At 38.5% G+C, this 22,806-nt stretch overlaps 2 protein-coding genes across 3 annotated transcripts; one reads left to right on the plus strand and one right to left on the minus strand.

Annotated features, from left to right (window-relative positions):
* Positions 1–10,661, plus strand: LOC122645922 (late embryogenesis abundant protein 18-like). 2 transcript variants are annotated; one of them, XM_043839333.1, is made up of 3 exons: positions 1–283; positions 381–674; positions 10,505–10,661. In XM_043839333.1, exons 1-3 carry the CDS (start codon positions 197–199, stop codon positions 10,622–10,624), a joined length of 501 nt encoding a protein of 166 aa, XP_043695268.1. In that variant the 5' UTR covers positions 1–196; the 3' UTR covers positions 10,625–10,661. The 2 variants fall into 2 exon arrangements, with proteins under 2 accessions (XP_043695268.1, XP_043695269.1); XM_043839334.1 differs by lacking the exon at positions 10,505–10,661 and having other exon boundaries at positions 381–749.
* LOC122645923 lies at positions 5,320–22,439 on the minus strand. The gene is made up of 2 exons (XM_043839335.1): positions 22,161–22,439; positions 5,320–5,785 (listed from the first exon to the last, which is right to left on the minus strand). The coding sequence occupies exons 1-2, from the start codon at positions 22,383–22,385 to the stop codon at positions 5,552–5,554; spliced, it is 459 nt and encodes a 152-aa protein (XP_043695270.1). The 5' UTR covers positions 22,386–22,439; the 3' UTR covers positions 5,320–5,551.
* Between the last annotated feature and the right edge of the window lie 367 nt (positions 22,440–22,806).

Genomic DNA, 22,806 nt, shown 5'->3' on the forward strand with positions numbered 1-22,806 from the left:
GTATCAAGTCAAGAGAGCAAAGCTGCAGCCCATATTGGCTATAAAGAGTGAGTGAGAGAGAGAGGGAGGGATATGCTTGTTCTGGATCAGATTTTGATCTTCTTGTACTCTCTTCTTTGAAACTATTGGTAAGACCTCTTGTTTGAATCCGTTTTGACTTGACCTTGAGTTGTTGGTAGAGAAAGAAAACCCTAAAATGAATGCAGCGAAGGAGAAGGTGAGTAACATGGCCAGTGCTGCTAAGGAGCACGTTAACATTGCTCGTGCCAAGGCCGAAGAGAAGGTCTCTCTCTCTCTCTCTCTCTCTCTCTCTCTCTCTCTCTCTCTCTCTCTCTCTCTCTCTGTGATTGGTTTTGAAGATAAATATGATTTAATTACAGGCGGAGAAGGCAGCAGCGAGGACGTCAGAGGAGAAGGAGATAGCCCATGAAAGAAGGAAGGTGAAGGAAGCCCAAGCCAAGATGGAGCTTCACCAAGACAAAGCTGAGCACAAAGCCGAGCGACTGGATGCGAAGCAACACTCTCACCCCTACGGTCAGCATCACCACCACCATCAACACGGCCAATACCCGACAGCCGGTGGGCAGTATCCCATGGGCGGTGCCACCATTACAGGAGCGGCTCCGACGACCAGTACCACGGGTCCTACTTACCCCGTTGGAGGATATCCTCCTGTAAACAAACTAGTGTAGACTGGCAAGCTTTTCTCTATAAAACCGCAACTCTTGTTTGCGATATTGTAATTTTACATACTTCTTGTGTGACTGTGTCTATGCTTTCTCTTTTAATAATAATATGGTTTGTAAAATGATGACTGGCCTTTTGACTTTAAAAGTCGTAACTCTAGTTTTCCCTAGTTTGCTTTCTTAACTAATTGGACAGAATCGAAAGGGGTCAATTAAGGAGGTTATAGACTCATAAGACCTAATAAGAGACACCAGACTTAAAATCCGATTTTGTTTTAAAATGATGTAATGGTAATAACGAATCTTGGGAACAGCCAATAAAGGGTAAAGAAAAAGGATCTTAGGTGAATCTTTCTGCGCTTTCAAGTTGGTCCAAATGGTGGTGGCATCGATCCCTATTCGCCGTGCCGGTAATTCCTTAGACCATTCCTTGGATTTCGGATCCAGATCTTCTATGGCACAGCTGCCTATTCAGCCTGTGCTGTGCAGACACAAGGTCATGCGCACTAATCGCTTTAATCTCAGTCGGACAAGATGCTCGAGCAAGAGTAAGGCAGTCATTACACGTGATCCTATGTTTGTGCAGTACAGACAGGATGGGGCAGCACACCGTAGAAGATCTATTTCCTTGGATTTCTAGTTCTTGTACACAAATATAACATCCGTCCAACCACCTTGGGGATAAGCATCATTGAAATTGCCATTACAAATAATAATACAGTCATCCCTGAGTAAGAGCCTATGACAACTCGGCCAACAAAAGAGGTCCTTACGTCATGAAAAAGGAGTATTACTATATGTTGACTTTATCAAGTTTAAATCCAGCAAGTGATACCAAACATTGATATGAAGAAAGAGAAATCTGAGTTTGATAAATTATATTAAAGATAAAAGCAACCCCACAATTGAATCCCCTTGGGAAGGTACTTGATTCTTAAACCAAGAACCCCTGCTGCCCATATTCATTTTGATAATTGGCAAAAGAGGAACAAGTGCCAATCAGTTTCTCGATCTTGACGATATAAAGGACATTCATCCCACACTTGAATCCCCTTGGGAAGGTACTTGATTCTTAAACCAAGAACCCCTGCTGCCCATATTCATTTTGATAATTGGCAAGAGAGGAACAAGTGTCAATCAGTTTCTCGATCTTGATGACATAAAGGACATTCATCTTCAAGTGAAAAGAAATGGGTGAGGTGGTTTGCCCTGGTATAGATACCTTTCTTTAATAATTTTTCAAAGAAAATATTTGAATTTAGGATGAGATTTGGATTTCCACAGAATAGACCACAACAAAGAACGAACTAGAACAATGAGAGAATAGAATTTTGGGATTTGATAAGGTTGGCTACAATTTTTATGGTCAGGGAACCTTCCTTAGAGAAAGTGTAAGTTAGGGAATCCTTATACCCTAATCTAGACAGAGAGTGTAAGTTAGGGAATCCTTATACCCTAATCTAGATAGAGATAGGGACAAATTTTTAAACTAACGGTTAGAGAGAATTCAATAAAGGGACATTCTATTGCCTATTTGAATAAGCTTAGAAACAGAGTTAAAAAGTGTAGGGTTAACACTGTCCTTAAAATTAAGATAAATATTTTATCATCTTGATAACCAAGGGTCTTTCCATATATTGATTTGTCTGCCATGGCCTATTCTCCAACAAACCATCAGTTTGAGAGATGGTAGGATATACACAATGTCATTCCATGCCAAAGAGCCTTTTTTATTTTAGGTTTATATTCAGATTGTAGGATATGAGAAGTGGGGAAATATTTTGCTTTGAAAATACAAGCCCAGAGAGAAGAGGGGTTAGAGTCTTAGAGATCAATCTCCATCCCCAACAAAGGAGAAGGGCTTGGTTGTGGTCAAGATTTTTCCGAAAACCTAACCTACTCACACAATCTCCGGTCTACAGTCCTATTCCAACGATATTAACAAGAGTTTCTTTCCTTCTGAAGATTCCCCTCTCCAAAATTTTGCATTGGCATTATCTAGTTTTTCACAAAAACTTTTGAAAAGAGACAACAAGACATTAAGTAGGTAGGTATTGAGCTCAGTACTAACTTGATGAGGGGTCGCACGTCCTACTAAAGATGGCGCAGGAATCTTGTAAGACACAAACTAACTTTAAACTCTCTTAATAATCTGGATTGGCAAGAAGTTCTAGACTTAGTTTCAGCAAAGGAGCACCAAGATACAAAGAGCTAAGAGGCACTTCCTTAACTCCAACAAAGAGTAGATCTTAGTTTTAATCCAGAATTAGTCTCTTACTGAAAAAGACATCACTTTTTTCAAAATTGATTTTCTATCCAGCCAAATTCTGTAAATGTTCAGAATATGCTTGATGGTGAGAACATCACTCTTTGTTGCTTGACAAAATAAATAGGTGTCATCAGCAAAGAAGAGATGAATAATTTCAGGGGCTGATCTAGACACTCTAATTCTCTTGAAAATTTTTTGATCCCTATAAAACCAAGAAATCTTGGATAATCCTTCCATATAAAAGATAAAATAAAAAAAAAAATATATATATATATATACAAGCTTAGGGGACAACCTTGACAGAAACCCCTGGAAGCTTCAAAAAAAATTGAAGCTAGAACCATGGATTTGAAACGAATATGAAACAAAGGAGATAAGGATGGTCCATCCTTCAGTTTGTTAATAATGGTATATGGCATATAAATGAGCGTGAATGCGAGAATATTGGGTAGGTTAAAGAATCTATCCCTCGATATAAACCGGGGACCATCATATCACACCATAATTCAAAAAAAATCCAAAAATTGAAAAATGGCTCTCACAAAACCCACTCAATTTTATCATAAGCCTTGGACATATCAAGTTTGATAATTACTTACCTTTTTCTTCTTTTACTCTTTTCTATGAAATGAATAATCTCATGGGCTACAATAATGTCATCAATAATTTGTCTCCTTTTAAAAAAAAACAAACTAGAATAAAATGAAGCGAGTTAGAACTTGTCGAAGTCTCTTGGTGAGCAGCGTAGATTGAATTTTTATAAGCCACCATACAAAGGCTGTTAGGATGAAAATCTTCAAGTATAGTGGTTTTCTCTTTCTTAAGGATACGAGTCAAAAGGGAATGGTGGATTCCCGTAGGCAAAGTCTTAAGTTTCTAAGAAATCAAGAACAAAGGAAATTACATCCTCTTTCACAAATTCCCTACATCTGTGGTAAGAAATTGCTGGTGATACAATCATGTCCTAGGGCTTTAAAAGCTCTAATGCTAAAGGTGGACTCCTTAATCTCCTCTTCTGAAGGGAGAGCATTCAACGCTAAAATCATTTCCTCACTCAGAGATTTAGAAAACAAACACTCCATAGATGATGGATTAACTGGATTAGATGTAGCAAAGAGAGATGAAAAATAAGAAGCAAAACATTTGCAATTTCAAGAGGGTCAAAAACCAAGTTTCCTCCAGGAGATTTAACACAATTAATCAAACAAGTTTTGGAATTGACTTTGGCAATAGAATGATAGAATAAAGTGTTTCGATCTCCATAAGAGACAAAGGTGACGAGATTTTTAAAACCAAAAGACTTCTTCAGCTTTCAACATCCATTCTATATCAGTATTCAATGATCGTATCAAAACAAGATCAAATCAGAAGGGGGGGATTTCAAGAGTCTCAATATGAGAAGTCACCTCCTTGAGTCTATTAGGGAGAAAACCAAACAAATGAGTATTCCAAAAGGATAGAGAGGACATGAGTCCCTTCTGATTTTATTAAATAAACTTAATCTCCCTTTCAAGCTACCTTCATTAAAGGTCACCAAATTGTTGATAACGTAATCATTGCCCATGAGATTTCTCATTTTCTCAACAAAAATATAATGGTAGAATTGAAGGACTGGGTAGCTTCAAAATTAGATGTCTAAACCCTATGATCGGCTTGAATAGAACTATCTGAGAGGTATCTTTAAGTTTTTAGGGTTTAGCACCAAATGATATATGATTCGTTATCTGATATTTTCTTGTACATACTCTATTAAGATTTAAGTTAGTTGTTTTGATTTTAAGGACCAACTAGAGGGATTCAGAAGGGATGAGTATCTACCGTACTCGGATCACCCAATTTTAATCTCTTATGGTATTTTCATAGTTCTACTACTCAGTTCGGATGGATTGCTGTTATTTTGTTTCAACATAACTTTACTTAGGGGTATATGAATTTCGGTTATACAAGTGTTCCCAAGAGGCAAAAATCAGAGGAGATACTTCAACGATTGCAAAGGGTGCTGCAGATGGGGTTCACAACTTTAGAGCTTTGGATCAATTCGAAAGAGGTGATGCGATGGATCGATTCAGGTCGGAGTGAGTGTTGGCCATGGAAGTTGGTTTCCCTAATTTTGGATATTTTGCAAACCATGACTAAGTTTGTCTGTAAATATTGCTATTATGGACATAGATTGAGTACCTCTAGTATCTTATCTATAGCTTACACTGCTTTTAGGTCATAGAATAGAGGAATATTTCTGTATCTATTTTTTATTTTAGTTTCCTATTTCCATTATAAAAAAAAAGACATTCATTCAAAATGTTGAAATACTGTTGGATTGAAAACCAGTTTAAGAGTAACCCTGTCATTTTTTGAATTTTGTTCAATTTTTTTGGTGTATACATTTCTCATTGAGAAACTCTATCAAGGGCTGATGTGCAGCTGGAAACCATTCTTGATTCTTTGTATCAATTACTTGATATAGTACAAACCACAAGTCCTCAAGAAACATAATTAATCGAAATAAACACTTTAAAAAAAATTAGAAATTGCAAAGGAAAACGAAATTGTACCCTTGGTGCGCCATATTTCAGGCCGATTGCTTTGCTGAAAATCTCTACACCAAAAGCAATCTGCCCTGGAACTCCACACTCTGATTGATTCTCCCATCAATGGCCATGACCTGATTCCTCACCTTAGCCGGCCTTGTGCTGTATTTCACCTCAAACTTTGGTAATGGTAATGGCTTATGTTCACCAGATGGCACTTCCGGTAAGACCTCGTTAAGGAACTCATCAGCAACATCCCCATCTTCATCTATCCTCAGCCGTTTTGCAAACCATCCCATGCCCTGACCAAAATGGCAATGTGAAGGCTACTTGCAACAAGAATTGTTGTACAATACAGTTTATGCATCTTTCTGGCTAAAAGAAATAAATAAATTGCTAGAGTTGACAAAGCAAGAGACATAATTAGGGAACCTGGAAATAGTGTTCTATTAAGCAACCAATTCAGCTTAATATTTATCAGCATTAGTCTGGAGTGTTCCACCGACCCGTGAACCCCCTGATGAATGTTTACAATGTTTGGTAATAAATAATCCCTTTCGTTAATAATTTATTGGAAGTTGAATGCACATCACCATTGTTAAAATTTACTTTTAGAAAATTTTTTGGACCATGAATAAAACAACAGGAAATGTGCAACACATGCATATAATACAGGGTGTGAACATTACAAGGTGTACCCTTCCATTTAAGGGTTTTGATTGAGCCACATAGCATGCCATTAGGAAATCAGGGGAGGCCAACTTGCCTTCTCCAATCTTCACTCACGCTGTGCTTCGTTTTTTCCATTCATGTTTTTCCTTTTTCTGACAAGTATCAGTTAATCAATCAATTGAAGAGAACAGAACAGAGACGCAGTGCAATGAATCATGTTACGTACTTATGCATGTGGATACCATAGGCTATTACTGAAGTCCATATACAAAGGCTACTAGTGGTTTACTTTCCCAAATGTATGGTGAGTCATTCATTGACCCTCTTATTCCATGTCCCCGATTTTTTGAAGTCAGTGAATCATAATACAGTATCTTCACCAGGACACATTTCAGCAGACAACAATCACAAATACAATGAAGAGAATTTAACCCTACTCATCTAAGCCTTATACACATTACTTGGGATTTAGTTTTTCTTCGTTGTAGGTGAAGAGAGAAACTCTTCAGCCATGGTGATTTGACGCTATGATTGGACTCTGGGTAGAGTGGATGTCTTCATTAACTCCCGCCGCCTATTATTGAAGGCCTGAAATGCTCTTCTCCAGTCCAATCAGAGGGTCAGATCACATGGATGAATAGATTCTCGCTTCACTATGGATTTAGAGAAACTGGGTCCAACAACCCATCTTCTGTCATTTTGTAGGGGATAAAGGCTTACATCAGCACTTCAATCCAAGTTGCCCGTACCCTCAGTTTTGCTACCACCTCCAATTTGCACCACATTCACTTCCATTTAATTTCTTCCATCTTTGCTATAATGTTATGTACAAATACTCCTAAATTCTTTTGAATGCATTCACATCTGCTTCTATAATTCCTCATCCAGATGATCATCCTTACAACATCCACATCTAAAATCTCAGATCCTAGCTCACCTCATAGGGTAGAAAGAATAACACAGAATATACCAAAAGCGAATACACCAAAAGCACTTCTGCACTTCATGCACCCAGTTCTAGTTTGATAGACATCAATTCAATTCTTATACTACTATTGAATAAAATTTTCCCTACTCCCAAAAAGAATGTCAACAAAAAGATCCTTATCGGTCATATATGGATCATTAATTTCCACCACTGTGTTATACTCCTAACTAAAGATTGAACAACTTTTTTTTTACTACTTGCCTTTTGGACCTGCATTGTTTAAAGGGCCACTCTTCTTTCCATCAAGAAAATTCTCGACTATAAGAGGAAAAAACCCCATATTATCAATGGTTCATTAATCCACCAATCCTTCATTTCCATTCCAATTTTTCCTAAAGTTGCACTCCTAACTATAAAAACAGCAAAACCCAGCCTTATTCCAAGTTTCCAACTAACTGGGGTCTGCTACATGGATCCTTGTCCTCCAATAAACTCTATTTGTGGTCATAGTGTCATACTTGATAAAAGGCCTAAACTATGCATATCTTTCCTCACCACTTCTCCCAGGGTCATTTTAGGACTTCCCCTGGCTCTTTTAGTTCCTTCAATCTGAATCAAATCACTTCTCCATACTAAAACATCCAAAGGCCTCTATGGGCTTCCATTCAAAGCTTATAACACTTCTCCTTCTGACCTTCCAGCACCGGGCAGGTGTCAGACTCTATACATCGTGTTACCACTTAGCAGAGTCATGTGTTTTTAATAAACAGTCGTTACCCCCTGGTATGTGCCGCTTTCCTAATCAAAAGATAGGAGAGCACCCCTTCTCCCGAAGTTATGGGGTCATTTTGCTGAGTTCCTTCGACATGGTTCTCTCAAGCACCCTAATATACTCTACTTGTTCACCTGTGCCGGTTTGGGGTAGGGTCAATTCACCGGGAGGATCGCCCTTCCAATGTGGCAAGCAAGGGTTAGAGCCTTGCTTTCAACTCAGACTAGCTTTCACAAGTGCACAACAAGGATAGCGGCCCCCAAGAAGAGCTAAACTAAACCAATTGTATGCTCCGTCGAATCGGTTCTTTCCCTATTGAGTTGGTTTGTTCCCGTTACTATATTTACTATTTCGGTTCTTTCCCTAATTGAATAAGCTCCTGCATTAAATTATTTATAACTTTAAGGCGAATTTACACTATTTAGCTTTAGCTTCCACCAAAGGCGCCAACTAAGGGCGGCCGTTAGGCTGCCTGTCTGACCCTTTCAACACCTTGTCAACCCATTTACATGTTACGGTCTTTAGATCTTTAGGTGTTGAACATAGCCAAGTCACCTCAAACAACTTTCGCGTAGCTTATCATGCATCAGAGCTACTCCCAAATAGCCCTAATATGATCATTCCTTACTTTATCCTTCCTGGTTTTGTCACACATCCATCTCAACAGCCTCATCTCCGCTACATTGGGTTTATCTACATGATACTTCTTAACTTCCCAACATTCCGTACCATACATCATATCTGGTCATATGATTGTCCTATAAAATTTTCCTTCAAGTTTTAAAGGAATATGTCGATCAAACAACACTCCGGACACACCTCTCTATTTCATCCATCCTATTTTAATTCTCCGTGAAACATCATCCTCTATATCGCCTTCTTTATTTATAATTGAGCCTAGATACCTAAAATAATCACTTTGCGAAATCTCTGTCTCAACAATTTTCACCACCTCATTATCCGTCCTAGTATAACTAAAATTACGCGCCATATACTCCGTCTTCATTCTACTTATCTTAAAACCTTTTTGATTTCAAGGTTGATCTCCATAACTCCAACTTGGCGTTAATCCCTGCTTTTGTCTCATCCATTGAAACAATATTATTAGCAAAAAGCATATACTAAGGAACCTGATCTTGAATATCACTGCTTAAATCATCCATGATAAGCACAAACAAATAAGAGCTTAAAGCTGATCCTTGATGTAGCCCAATTGTAATTGGGAATTCACTAACTTAACCCCCCACAGTTCTTACACTAGTCACTACACCATCATACATATCTTTAATTATATGCCCACATATTTACTTGAAACACTTCTCTTCTAGCATTGCCAGATTAACTCTCTAGGGACTCTGTCATAAGCTTTTTCTAGATTAATAAACACCAGATGGAGATCCTTCTTGCAATTTCTAAACCTTTCCATGAGCCTCCGAAGTAAATAGCTTATGTCATGGATCTTCCTGGCATAAAACCAAATTGGCTCACCATAACAGTAGTTTCATGTCTCAGGTGGATTTCAATAACCCTCTCCTATTCATATTTAACTCATTTGTTTTATGCCTCTATAGTTATTGCAGCTCTAAATATCACCTTTATTTTTGTAAATTGGAACCACAATGCTTCTCCTCCATTCATTTGGCATTTTTCTTGTGCTCATAACTTTATTAAACAGCTTGGTTAGCCAAGATAAACCACAGGTTCCTAAGCTCTTCCAAACTAACATTGGGACCTCATCTGGTTGTCTTACCTGTTTTCATCCTCCTTAAAGCTTCTTTTACTTCAAATACCCTAATTTTTCGTATATATCTATGACAAGTGGTGTCTCGATGGGTAATACAGTCTTCTAGGACACTATTACTTGAATTGTCTTCATTTAGTAGGTTGTAGAAATAATGTTTCCATCTACCCTTAATGTCCTCATCCCCTTATTAGTACTTTACCATCTTCACTTTTAATACCATCTAACATGGTCGAGAACTCTACTCTTCCTTTCCCTCATTTTAGCTATATCTTATAGATAATTTTTTCCCCTTCCTTTGCACTCAGATTGTTATAAAGATCTTCATATTTCTTCGCCCTTGTTTTTCCCACAATCTTCTTAGCTTCACTTTTGGATAATGTATACCTTTTTAGATCATCTACATCCTTAGTCCTTTGTCATGTCTTAAAACTAGCTTTCTTAGCCTTAATGGCTACTTGAACCTCATCATCCCACCACCAAGTCTCCCTAGAGGAATGACGTTTTCCTTTCGATTCTCCTAGGATACCTTTAGCAACCTTCTTAATACAAGTAGTAATCTCGTTCCACATAGTATTAGTGTCTCCCTCAAAGTCCCACTTTCTTTGTTTGACCATTTTATCAGGAAATGATTTCAAAGTATCTCCTTTTAATCTCCACCACCTTATCCCAGGGCAAATAAGCTCACCTTTCTTACGATTCTACGTAATGAGACATATCCATGACCACTAATCTACGTTGTATGATTAGGCTCTCCCCTGGTGTAACCTTACAGTCCTTACATAACAATCTATCGGAGCTTCTAGTTAGGAAGAAATCTATTTGGCTACTATGATGCCCACTTTTGAAGGTAACTAAATGCTCCTCTTTCCTTTCAAAGTAAATGTTTACAATAGATAAATCATAAGCCACAACAAAATCTAATACTGAGATCCCCTCATTCCTCTCTCCAAAGTCATATCCTCCATGTACAACTTCATAGCCTCAGCAATCTCTCCCAACATGTCCATTCAAATCAACCCTTATAATAGTCTTTTCTCCTTGATTAAAAGCTTGCACAAATCCATCCATGTGTTTCCAAAAATTGTGACTTACCATTTTCACATTTTCACCCAACCTACTTGGGGTGTGTAAACGCTAATTATATTGACAACCTCTTTCTCCAACGTAGATTGTTGGATATAATCCTATCTCCAAATCTTTTAAAATCCACCACATTTTTTTTTTCGCTAAAGGTCAATTTGTATTAAAAAGAAAAATAAGTACAAGGAGGAAAGGAGAGCATACCCTGACTGATTACAAGAACAAAAGATTAAGAAGAGTTCACTTTCGGCAATGCCATCAACAGACTCTTCTTAAATCCAACTGAAAACTAACAAAATCGAAATCTTGGTCCATTCGTAGCATCAGAAAAAAGTTCTTCCTTTATGTGTGAAGGAAAAACTATATTGGATGACAAAGTCTAATGCTTTGCTGCCTCTTTTACTAGAAATTTAGCTACTATGTTAGCTTCTCTATAGCAGTGAGTAATCTTCCAAGTAATGGTTCTTAGGTATGATTGAATGAAGTGCCAATCCTGCTGAACAAACCATGGTAGTGAACCTGTTTGAAAGGAGACAATGACAGAAGCAGAATTACATTCAATCCATAATCTATCAATATTTAATTCCTTTGCTTTAATTATGCCTTTTATAAGACCTGAAAATTCTGCTTTGAAGTTTGTAGAGTTTCCCATGAACTCATTGAAAGCTGCAATAACCTGTCCCAAGTTATTTCTGAATACTCCTCCAAAGCCTGCTCTTCCTGGATTGCCTAAAGAACAACTGTCCACCACATCTTTCTTTAAATCTTTATCCACTATTATGCCCACTCCACTTCTATTACTTTTATCCCCCGTATACCAAAGTTTAAATTCATCCAACTCCTTAGCATTTTCACCCTTCTATCTTGTCTCTTGAATACAGTCTATGTTAATCCTTCTCCTCATAACATCTATAAATTCTAGACTCTTACTCATTAAAGATCCAATGTTCCAAGATGCTAATCTAATCCTACGCTTTTGGACTAGCTTCTTTACCCGCACTCGTCCATGGTGTGAGAACCCTTGCCTAGATGTCACCGCATCCGGGCACCGACGCGGTGTGCCGCTTACAAGGGACGTCGTAGCTAACCCTTGTTTACTTTTCAATACACCCGGGTCATAGTGTAGTGTGTCCCCGCCAGCCCTGGCATAACTTTGATAATATAAGGTTCTAAAATCCATGTTAAACGGGTTTGACTAGGGGTTTTTTTCCGATGCCGGCTGCCGACCTAACACAACAATCCTCCTTTATCTAGGCTTGGGATGCAGCAGCAAATGCTGGCAGAGTTTTTCACTCCCCACACTCACATCAGAAAATATACCCTAGATCGTTGGTTTGTACATAGGGCAGTAATTGGATTATGCATCAGCTCCAATTCCTCAAAAACTAATGCATATTTTATCTACAAGAGTGAGATGACCTGAGTAATCTTTTGTGCACATCCATAATCTACAACTCGAGCAAAGACAAATCCAGACCACTATTGCTCAAATGCGGGAGAGTATTGATGTATACATTAACACTGCCCTTCCCTAACAGTTCGAGCTTTTAAGTGAAACGGTAGCGAACATATTCTTTATTTATTTGTCCTAAAGCTGAAGAATGATTAATATAATGTGAGTAACAAGTAGTTAGTGTCCAATTCTGAATTAAAAATGAGTGTAATGCAGGCTTGGTTATCAAGTGTTAGTGTCTAATTCTGGAGGTACTTGGAGGTACTTGCACCTGATCAGAAATGCTAGAAGCCTAGTGATGCAGATTTCCTACGACTTGGTTGATTTAATATGGGTGGGCTTGATTCATTATTGAACCATTTCTTTGACTCAAACTGACCCGCTGTGTGTGGAGATTTTGGGATTCCTGAAATAAGGATTCTTAGGCCAGTTGGTATCTTACGGCTTATTGTTCAGGAATTTTACCTCCGGCTAAAAGTTTTATATTTTAGGAAACTGAAATTACCATATTCATATCCCACGTATGGAGGAATTAGAGTTACTTAAAATCTGTCCCTGTGGGGCCAAAATGGAGAAGATATGGCTTGATGATATGGAAGTTACACAGATCCTATCTATTAGGATCTGTCATAACCGTTGGAGCCGTTTTAAGGAATTATCACATAATGGTTGGCTAAAAAAGGGGGAGAGAGGAGAGCATGGGGCCTTGTGGGCCCAGTTGAAGACAAATTTGGCAAGATTTAATGAGGCTTATCTTCAGCCTGTTAAGTTCTTTGCATGGAAGGGTATATTTGTAGGTTACTTCTGATTTTTAGGATAGCTTGGAACAAATGTCATCAACTAAACCATAAAGAATGAATGTTTGGCGCATGTTAAAAGGACGTAGGCAGCACAAGTTTCCATCACGATCAACAATGCCTTTTCGTTCTTCCAACCATTCGCAACCCAATTTAATAATAAGCTGAGGAGAATCAAATACTTCACAATATGCACCGTCACAATACTGAGAAACGGAGAATTCGACGAATACATAATCTTCAGACTTAATAATGATCCGGTCGGTCTTTGATAACATATCCACCACAGATCGAGATACGGAATTGTCACTTTGCCGTTCATCAATAGACAGCAAGCTTTCCATTGGGCAAGCGCACTCTAAACTTGAACACAAAGGAGTCCATGACCAAGATTGTATTCGGGATCATTATTGGCCCACAAAAATACGAGAATTCTCAAATGAAGGAGTTAGTAGCAAAACAGTAAATAAATTGGGATTTATAAGAGGATGGCAGAAGTGTAATTTAAAGGAATCTTAAAGGATTATTTAGGAGACCAAAGAGAGGATATGCTGGGTAATAAGAATTAATAGCTAGGGAACTACTTGGAACAATAAAAAAAAAATATAGGATAAAAGAGATAAGAGAGGAAGTCAGGGATATTTTGGGAAACTAAAGAAAACAAAATCAGAATTAAACTGAAGTCGTGAGTGGGTGCGTGGGTACCGTAGTCAACTTGGAAAACCAGCAGGGTTTTGAGTTTGCAGAGTTCTTCACGAAGTTGATCTCAGCTCGACAGAGGAAGGGAGTGAGAGACGTGTTGGGCTCGGTTTCCTCAGTGACAAACTCCTACTTCGATGAGGCGACTTCGAAGGAGGCGCCAACATGGGGAGTTGAATCCGGCAAGAGTTCTGAAACAGGTATGAGTTTTTCTTTTCTTGGCCATCTCTCGCTCTTATCTTCTCTGCTTTTTTTTTTTTTTTTAATTTGAGCAGAACCTAAAGGAGTTGTCTGCGGAAAACAGAGTACAGAGATATCGGGAAGGTTACAACAGGAAGGGAGATGGGTTAGGGTTTCACAGTGTGGGGGAAAGAGGGCGGGAAAATTGGGATTTTTTTTTTTTCTCTGTTACTGGTCGTATGGCAGAACAGTAACGGGAAAGAAGAAGAATGAGGAGAGAGACATTGATAGGGAAGGGAATGAGAGAGATTGATGAGGAAGGATAATAGATCCTTCGGCTCTGATACCAAATTGGTGGAGGGCCGGTAGGGAAGAAGGGAATATTTGCAGGAGAGGAGAAATTGCATCAGAAGGGGGGGGGGGGGAGAAGATCGCACAATCACTTTGGTTGCGCAGGCACTCACAAACACTAACTCAATTCATCTTTTCAATCTATTCAACGATGGGGAATTACATCATATATAAAGAGAAATAAAAGACTCCTAAAAATAAAGACTAACTCTCTAACTAGGAAACTTATTCAAATAAGGAAACTAAGAACAATTGGGAAACCAAATATCCTACCAAGCTAACTTCTAAAATAACCAAAATAAAATAAACTAAAAGACACTATTTCCCCAAATAACATAAATTCCTAAAATCCTACTAGATCCAAAAACTCAAACTGGACCCAGTTCATCTCCATCTGGAATCTGGATACCCAAACGGGTTTGGGTTGGTCCAAGGTAGTGCACCTGCATCAGGTCTGCTAATAGCATAGAAGATGAAATGATGAGATCTGCAGTATATAGATAGAACCTGTATTTGGGTTCTTATAATAATTATTTACTTATTGAATTTTGTATCAACTGGTCTATTTGACCATCTAATGTTGTTGTTGTTGTCATACTTTCTTGCCATCTCTTCAATAAAACTTTGTTAATTGTCAAAGGAAAATTCAGATTGTAATGAAATTAATGAATTGAATTACGTAAATAGAATGGACAGGGGAAGGGATGAAAGGAAAAGGGGGGATGTTGAACTGACAGTTGTTACATTTATGTGGTTTAGTTCCAAACCAACAAGTAATAGAGCCACCACCAATAGAAAACTATGAATTTGAAACCAAGGTAGAGGACCAAAAAGGTGCTCGCCTAAGCGAAAGTCAAGAATATGTATGTAATATTCTCTTTTATTGTTTTGGGTGGACCTCAGCACAATGGTAAGGTTGCTCCATTGCACCTAGTGGTCGTGGGTTCAAATCGGGAAACAGCCCCTTTGCAAAGCGGGTGTAAGGCTCCGCACATTATGACCCAACCCAGACCCCGTAGTGGCAGGAGCCTCGTGCACTGGGTACGCCCTTGATTCTCTTTTTTTGTTTTTGTATACTACTGTGCTATATTACCCATCATAAATGTTCTCTACAGGGCACAAGTTCTTTTTGTTATCTGACGGGAGAAAGGCTAAATTATGTTAAATGCTCTCTCACCACTTTTTTTATGTGCTTCTATACCCATACCCTGTATAAATGTATACAATTGGTCACAAGTGCAGTCCCGCACACAATTTTGTGCATGGAATCCACATCATCAGTTTGTTTTTTGCACTGAAACATGTTGAGGTTTGAGGATGGTGCAGCCACTTCAGTTTATTCACAAAAGAACATATATGTCCACATTGTGCGCGAACCACACAAGCACATTCTCAACAGGTGTTTCTTGTTATCATATTTAATATCCAAGGGAGTGGGAGCACTAAGCCAAAAGTTTATCTTGTGAAAATACCCAACCAAGACTTAAGACCAGCTGAACTAAAGTCCACCCAATCATCTAGGTGCAGTCCATACAAATTCTGTCTAGAACTCCTACAGTAGAATATTGTACTTTAATTTATCTAGCAATCCAAGAATCCACCATTTTAAGATAAGTCCAGAGAGAAGCCATTTCCATTGATATAATGTTGAAACTACTAGAGGGTGGACCTTGGTGCAACGGTAAGGTTGCTCCATTGTGACCAAGTGGTCACGGGTTCAAGTCTTTGGAAATAGCCTCTCCATGAAGTGGGAGCAAGGCTGCGTACATTATGACCCTTCCCAAATCCCACAGTGGCTGGAGCATCGTGCACTGGGTACGCCCTTTTTTTAATGTTGAAGCTACTGCTACTACCAATAATCGCATGCAAACTTCCCCTTCATAATAGATGTTTGTGATAACTGTTCGTTTCTTGAGATTTTCCATGTTGGAAATGTTAGAATGTAGACCTCAGTTGGGGGTCCATAGGTGTCTATAGACTACCATACCATGGGACTTTGTTTACAAAGTAGTTGGTTTTAGTTGTTTCTTTACTTTCCTATTGTAACTAGGTTCTTAGGAACAGCTAAGTAGTTTCCTTTATCCTTTTATGCTTATATTTTAGAGTCCTATTTTGATTATTGTAATGTTCAGACTCTTTATAAATAAACTGATGGGCGATAGATCTGTTTAATCTCTCTCTCTCTCTCTCTCTCTCTCTCTCTCTCTCTCTCTCTAAGGTTCTAGTGCTGTTACATGGTATCGAAGCACTTCTGAAACCTAGTTTCATCGCAAGATTCTGGTTTGAAGTTCCCTGTAGATCTAGATTGAGGGTTGCAGCAACCTAAGCTGCTTGATATCTTGTTCTAGACCACAGTTATGGAAATAATATGATAAACTAAGGTTTCTACTGCCATCATTACTGATTACATGAAGTTTAAATCTACTGGAGTCGATCTATTACAAGATAAACTAAGGTTTCTACTGCCATCATTATTGATTACATGAAGTTTAAATCTACTGGAGTCGATCTATTGCAACTGATACTACTGACGGGGGCAGGCTCTGTTCTGAGGGATATGAAGATTGGCTATTGTTTCATATCTAACCAGCAGCTTTATCTGAAGTTTTGGGCGTTTGTTTAACCCTCTTGAAGGTACACTCAACTTCTAGTTTGGGAGTTTTGAACCACTGCCTGCGGTGCCACTTAAAAACCCTAAACAATACCTGTGATACTCTGTTTTGGGGGTTTTTTATTGAGATCGACTTCTGTATTTGATTCTGATCTAACCAGTACATCAACCCAGTTTTCTGGGGCTTTACTGCTCATCTCAGGAAATGACTGTTCGGGTATTCAAGAGGTCAAGACATATCTCCATGTTCTCAGTACTATTTGGGGATTGAAGTTGTTCGCTACAAGAAAGGTGTTAGCTTACTCAAAGGAAATACGTTCTTAATCTTCTATCTGAGACTGCCATGCTCGGCTATAAGCCTGTCGATACCCCTATGGATCCGATCTGAAGCTTGAGGTGAGTGATGGTGAAGATTTTGACGATAAACATCAGTACAGAAGGCTAATTGGGAAGCTTATTTATTTGACTGTCACTTGTCTACATATTTCCTTTGTTGTTGGAGTCATCAGTCAATTTATGGAGAGCCCTAAACTTGCTCAATGGGATGTTGCTTGTCGTATTCAGAGGTATCTTAAGGGTGCACCTAGTAAAGGTCTTATTTATCGTCGTTATGATCACACTAATATTGTGGGTTATTCTGATGCTGATTGGGCTGGAGCTGCCAACGACCGTCGATCGACTACTGGATATTGTACCTTTATTGGAGGTAACTTTGTATCTTGGAGTAAGAAGCAAACTACCGTGGCTCGATCGATTGTAGAGACTGAGTATAGAGCTATATTCATACTGCAACAGAATTGATGTGGTTGAAATCTCTCCTACAAGAATTGGGATTCTCAACTCCCAAACCAATGAAGATGTATTGTGACAATCAAGCCACCATTTATATTGCTAGCAATCCAGTTTTTCATGAGAGGACTAAGCATATTAAGGTAGATTGTCATTTTCTGAGAAATGTTATGCAAAAACTGATTTCCACTCCGTTTGTCAACTCTAGCAGTCAACTTGGTGATATGTTCACAAAGGCACTGTTTTGACCAGCATTTCTTGATTCTTGTTCCAAGCTGGGTATGGATGACATATATACACCAGCTTGAGGGGGAGTGTTTGCATGTAGATCTCGGTTGGGGGTCCATGGGTGTCCATAGACTTCCATACCGTGGGATTTTGTTTATTAAGTAGTTGGTTTTAGTTGTTTCTTTACTTTCCTATTATAACTAGGTTGTCAGGCACAGCTGAGTTAAGTAGACTTTAGAGTCCTATTTTGATTATTGCAATGTTCAGACTTGTTATAAATAAACTGGTGGTCGATAGATCTGTATAATCAATCTATCACACAGCTCTTTCTTTCTCCCATTGATTCTCTCTCATTCTATCTATTCCTCTCACTCATTCTCTTGGTTCTCTAAGGTTCTAGTGCTGTTACAGGGTATATCATGACCCTCCTCAGTATAGTTGTCAAGGCATAACCTAGGCGTCTAGGCGTCCTTTGCTGGAAGGGAAAAGGGCACCTAGTTGGTGTCTCCTTGACGTCCAGCCCCCCCTCTAACAACTTGGGTGCCCTAGACGCCGTGACAACCATCCTCAGTCTAACCACGTATTGGATGCACCATTGTTGTTAACGTGTCGCCTAAGCGTCCAGGCAAAATTGAGGGTTCCAAGGCAATAACATGTCTTATTGGTTGCAGGAAAGGTGTCCCCTTGGTCACCTGGGCGTCGCCTAGATGTCGTCTTGGACAAATTGACACACCTCATGACCTGGGCGGATGCCTTAGTATATTATCTACTTTTTATATTTATATTATATGAAATTGATTTTAATTCTAACCCTCTTTTGGTTTTTTGATGAATATCCTTAAATTATATCTTATGCTTTGTTTATTATATGTTGGTTTTCTCATATTATGTTATTACTAGTATAATTACTTCATATTGCATTGATGTGGCTTCTATGTCGATTCTTGATGTGGCATATAAACATAATTATATCATTTCTATAATACATATAATGCATGCCTAAGTCACCTAGTCGCCTTGACAACGATGGCATGCACTGCAGTATACCAATTTAAAGATCATTGACCTGATTTTCTTCTAAAGTCCACATGTATACAGCCCATAGTTCAAAAACTCCGCGAGATCTCTAATATCTTGAGAATCTCGAGCTTCTCGAGATGAGATGACATACGAGACACAAAATATACACAGTTTCGAATAACTCGACCGAAGTTTTGAATATTTTGAGAATCTCGGAGAAATCTCAAATATGTTGAGAATTCGACCTCCTTAGTACTCATAGTATTGTATTGTTGGGACTTGGGAGTTGAGAAGTGGAAGACTAGGGTAGTAAGGTGTCTATGACTTATGTATTGTACTTGGGTTGGGTGTCTATGTAATATGCATTGTGAACACTTCACTGTTTCTTGTGGTTTGTAGAAGAAACTTTAAGTCTTTTTAACTATTTCTTAAATAATTATTCAATATTATGTGTCTTCATCCATTATTGCATAATTTACTTGTTTTACTTGCCAATTATATCTCATATCATTCAAACAATGTGTAGAATAGGCACTATTACATTAAGGGTTCGGCCTTTACTGCTAACCACAGGTGCAAATCCAAAACACCAAATTGGGTTTTTTTTTTTCAATTTGAAGATTTAAATATGTTTATTAAGCCTAAAACAAGCTTCCCTTAAAGTTTCGAACCCAACTATGGCCAACTGCCCACTGAAACATCATTCCGAAACCCAAAAAAAAATGCATTGTCTCCCGAGATCTCGGGAATCTCAACCTGGTCGAGATGAGTTTCGAACCAGGATACAGCCACCATTACTTGTTAGAACTGGGAAACCAATCCATCCCTGTATTTTCAATCATCGATTTCCACTAATCCATTGCAAAGTTCATCAATTGAATTGCTACCCTAGTGAAACATTTTTCTTCTGATGCATAATGAGAAATCTTTTATTAAGAAAAGACAAGAAAAGGAAGCACAAGAAGAATTGGGCATGTAAGAAGAATTAAGCTCATGGCCAGAAAATGTTAAGGGGTCTCCTATAATGAAAAAAAAAATAGAGGGAAGCAAACTCGCAGCAAAAAGGTCAGGGATTAAATGGAGAAACCCCTGTTGAAGATCCTAATGCACAAATATCTGATCGGGATATGGGAAAAAATAATCTAGCATAGTTATCAAGGCGTTGCCCAAGCGTCCAGGCTCTTTGGTCGCCATGGGCGCCTAGGCGGGCGCCTTGGACACCTTGGTCCACCTGGAATTTGGATCCTCTCCAACGCCTTGGTCGCCTTGCCACCTTGATAACTATGCACTCTAGTAAGGTGTTACGATCACATTAATCAGATCAACCATTTCACAAGAGGAAAAAGCTCGCTCCGATACTAGTAGAAGCATATACTAGGAAAAACCAGAGTAGTATTAATAATATATATATATAAATCAGCCAAAAGAAGAGAAAATGGAAATAGTTCCATCATGGCTGGAACGGACACCAAATTTTGGTTTAGAAGAACCAACACCATATATTAAGGTAAAATTCCTGAAGAATAATCTTTAATAGCAACCATAGCACAGCCTTCACTTTGCGGGTGCTAAACTACCTCCAGATTCTATAACAAACGAAATTAGAAACGAATAAAAATGGTGATGTTCAAGACACACATGTTAGTATGTTACTACGGGAAATTTGTAGTAATCATAGAGAATCAGAAGAAAAAAAACCACCAAGGATCCTCTAAATAGCTGGAACTAAAAATGATGCCGACCCTTTTCTTTCTTTTCTTACAAGGCTCCATGACATCAAGGATGGTGATTCCTACCCAACCAAAGATATAGCATCATATGGAGAACTGGGTCTTCTTGTTCATTCTTTACCTGCAAAAAGGTTTAATCAAGCATGGAATCTCGACAATGTTACACAACTGAAATATTCCTAACCCGAATGAACTCCTGGAGCTGTTATCCAAGAAGACAATGTTACACAACTGAAATCTTCCTAACCCGAATGAACTCCTGGAACTGTTATCCAAGAAGAACAAACCAACTTTTAAGGCATTAAGGGTATCTCATGCTTTTGGTAATACAATTATGATCCCCATTACAAATTAAGGGTGACCATGTATTTAAAGCTTATTTACAAAGGAATGATCATGGTTTTCTTTGCAGTGCACAATGTCACAAAGAAATCAAGGTATCTCTAATTTTTTGTGTTTGGACTCTGAAATAACAAAGAAATCAGACCAAAAACAGCACTGGAATTGACAACTCCTAATATGGCCTCAATAATATTAGCTAACAATAATAATTTTTCTCCTACATTATCTTTTTCTCTAGGAAATTAGGATTTTGAACCTCAGCTTGAGCTCTCATTCAAGCATTGATCGAAGGAACCCTTTCGACTGAGAGGAGACACGTGATCAAGTGTTGGATTCCTTTGGAGGTACTGTACTTAGGGTATTAAGAGGTAACACTAAACCTTGGGACTGCACTTGTGGTACTGGGAAGTAATAATACTAAACCCTAGTTTTTTTTTTTGTTACGCGTTTTGTTTTATTTCAAAAGCCCTAATGCATGAAAGGAATGATTTATGGTTGCAAAAATTTGATTCAGGATCGTCCCTGCCAACACTCTACCTGCTGGAGTGGCCCTTCGTTTACAGTTTCAGGCCCATCGGAACTGTTCTGGTCAAGTAAGTAAAATTTCCATAATTCTGGTTCTTGTCCTTACTCCTGCAATCCTGAAATCAATAATAATCAAAATCTTATCGGAGATTATAAACCCCATCACCTGAAATCAAGTTATTTCCCATTTTCTAGCGTATCTACCCAAAATACGCACTTCAATGGTAGAATAATTGTCCAAGATAATAATTACATCTGCTAAGTTTACTAATTGGAGCGAGGAATCCAAGCTATTATTGCCGATCCAAACAGTTGCGAATCATTTTCATCTTTTATAATTCTTCCTCTTTAGCTGTAGTAAAAAAATGAGCGTCCATTGATTTGACCATTAGAGATGCTTCAGTAACAGGAAGCTTGGACGAATCAGAACAAATTAAAGTTGATTCCCGTATGAAGTCAACAAAGGTTAGTTTGTCTTGCAGTAGTAATTTTTAGAGGTTAGTCATCAAACGACTCCAAATCAAAGTAATCGATAGTTAGACTTTCAAAACTCACCCAGTTATTCAATTCAGTCAATAATTAGAGCTTCGAAAACACACATGAAAGAGAGACTAGCATACCCTTAGCCCCTTACCCGTTTCTCCCCAACTTACGAAACATAAAAATTAACTGCAACCACTAAAATTACCAACAAATTCGAAGAAGAAATGAAGAATTCTATGACAAATAGAAAGAGGGATTAGAGGGAATGAAAACCTGAACTCCGCCATCGCTGAGATCACAGGGGGTAAGAACAGGACCCAAGTAAGCTCTATCGACGGCAACTGAAGCCTGAACACTAAAACCTTTGGTGGGTCGACGAGTTTCTGCCTTACCTTCACGATTATGATGCTTATCTACATCTGCGTCTTCATCGTTCACATCGTGAGCATCGTCTTTTAGAAACCCAAGTATTCCCGCTATCCTTCTAAAAAATCTCATTTCGAACGTAACTGAAAACACAAAAACAGAGAGAGTTGAAGAGTTGTGGCTGTGTGAGAGCTTTAATGGGTAAGACCTGGTGCCTGATTTCGAGGCGGTCGTCGAGCAGGATTGAGAGCCAAAAACAGAGAGAGGAAGGGATCGGAGGGAGAGCTGTAGTTCTTCAGGTAAGGAAACGTTTGTGATTGGGATTGTGCTTGTGTTGTTGCTTGTGACTTGTGAGTTTCAAAACAAAAACTTCCTTAATGTGAGCAAAATTTTGATGCTTTTGCGAATAAGAAAATGGAAAAGCTTGAAAATTGGAGGAGAGATAAATTGATTTAAAGGGGAGGTGTTCTCTATCCGGGTGCGTGGTTCCTCAAACTTTTTATCTTCTCAAGTGTGATGTATCATCCATGCATCGAATGATGCATCTCACTTG

Source organism: Telopea speciosissima, chromosome 11 (assembly GCF_018873765.1).
Source record: "Telopea speciosissima isolate NSW1024214 ecotype Mountain lineage chromosome 11, Tspe_v1, whole genome shotgun sequence".
Classification (NCBI taxonomy): Eukaryota; Viridiplantae; Streptophyta; class Magnoliopsida; order Proteales; family Proteaceae; genus Telopea; species Telopea speciosissima.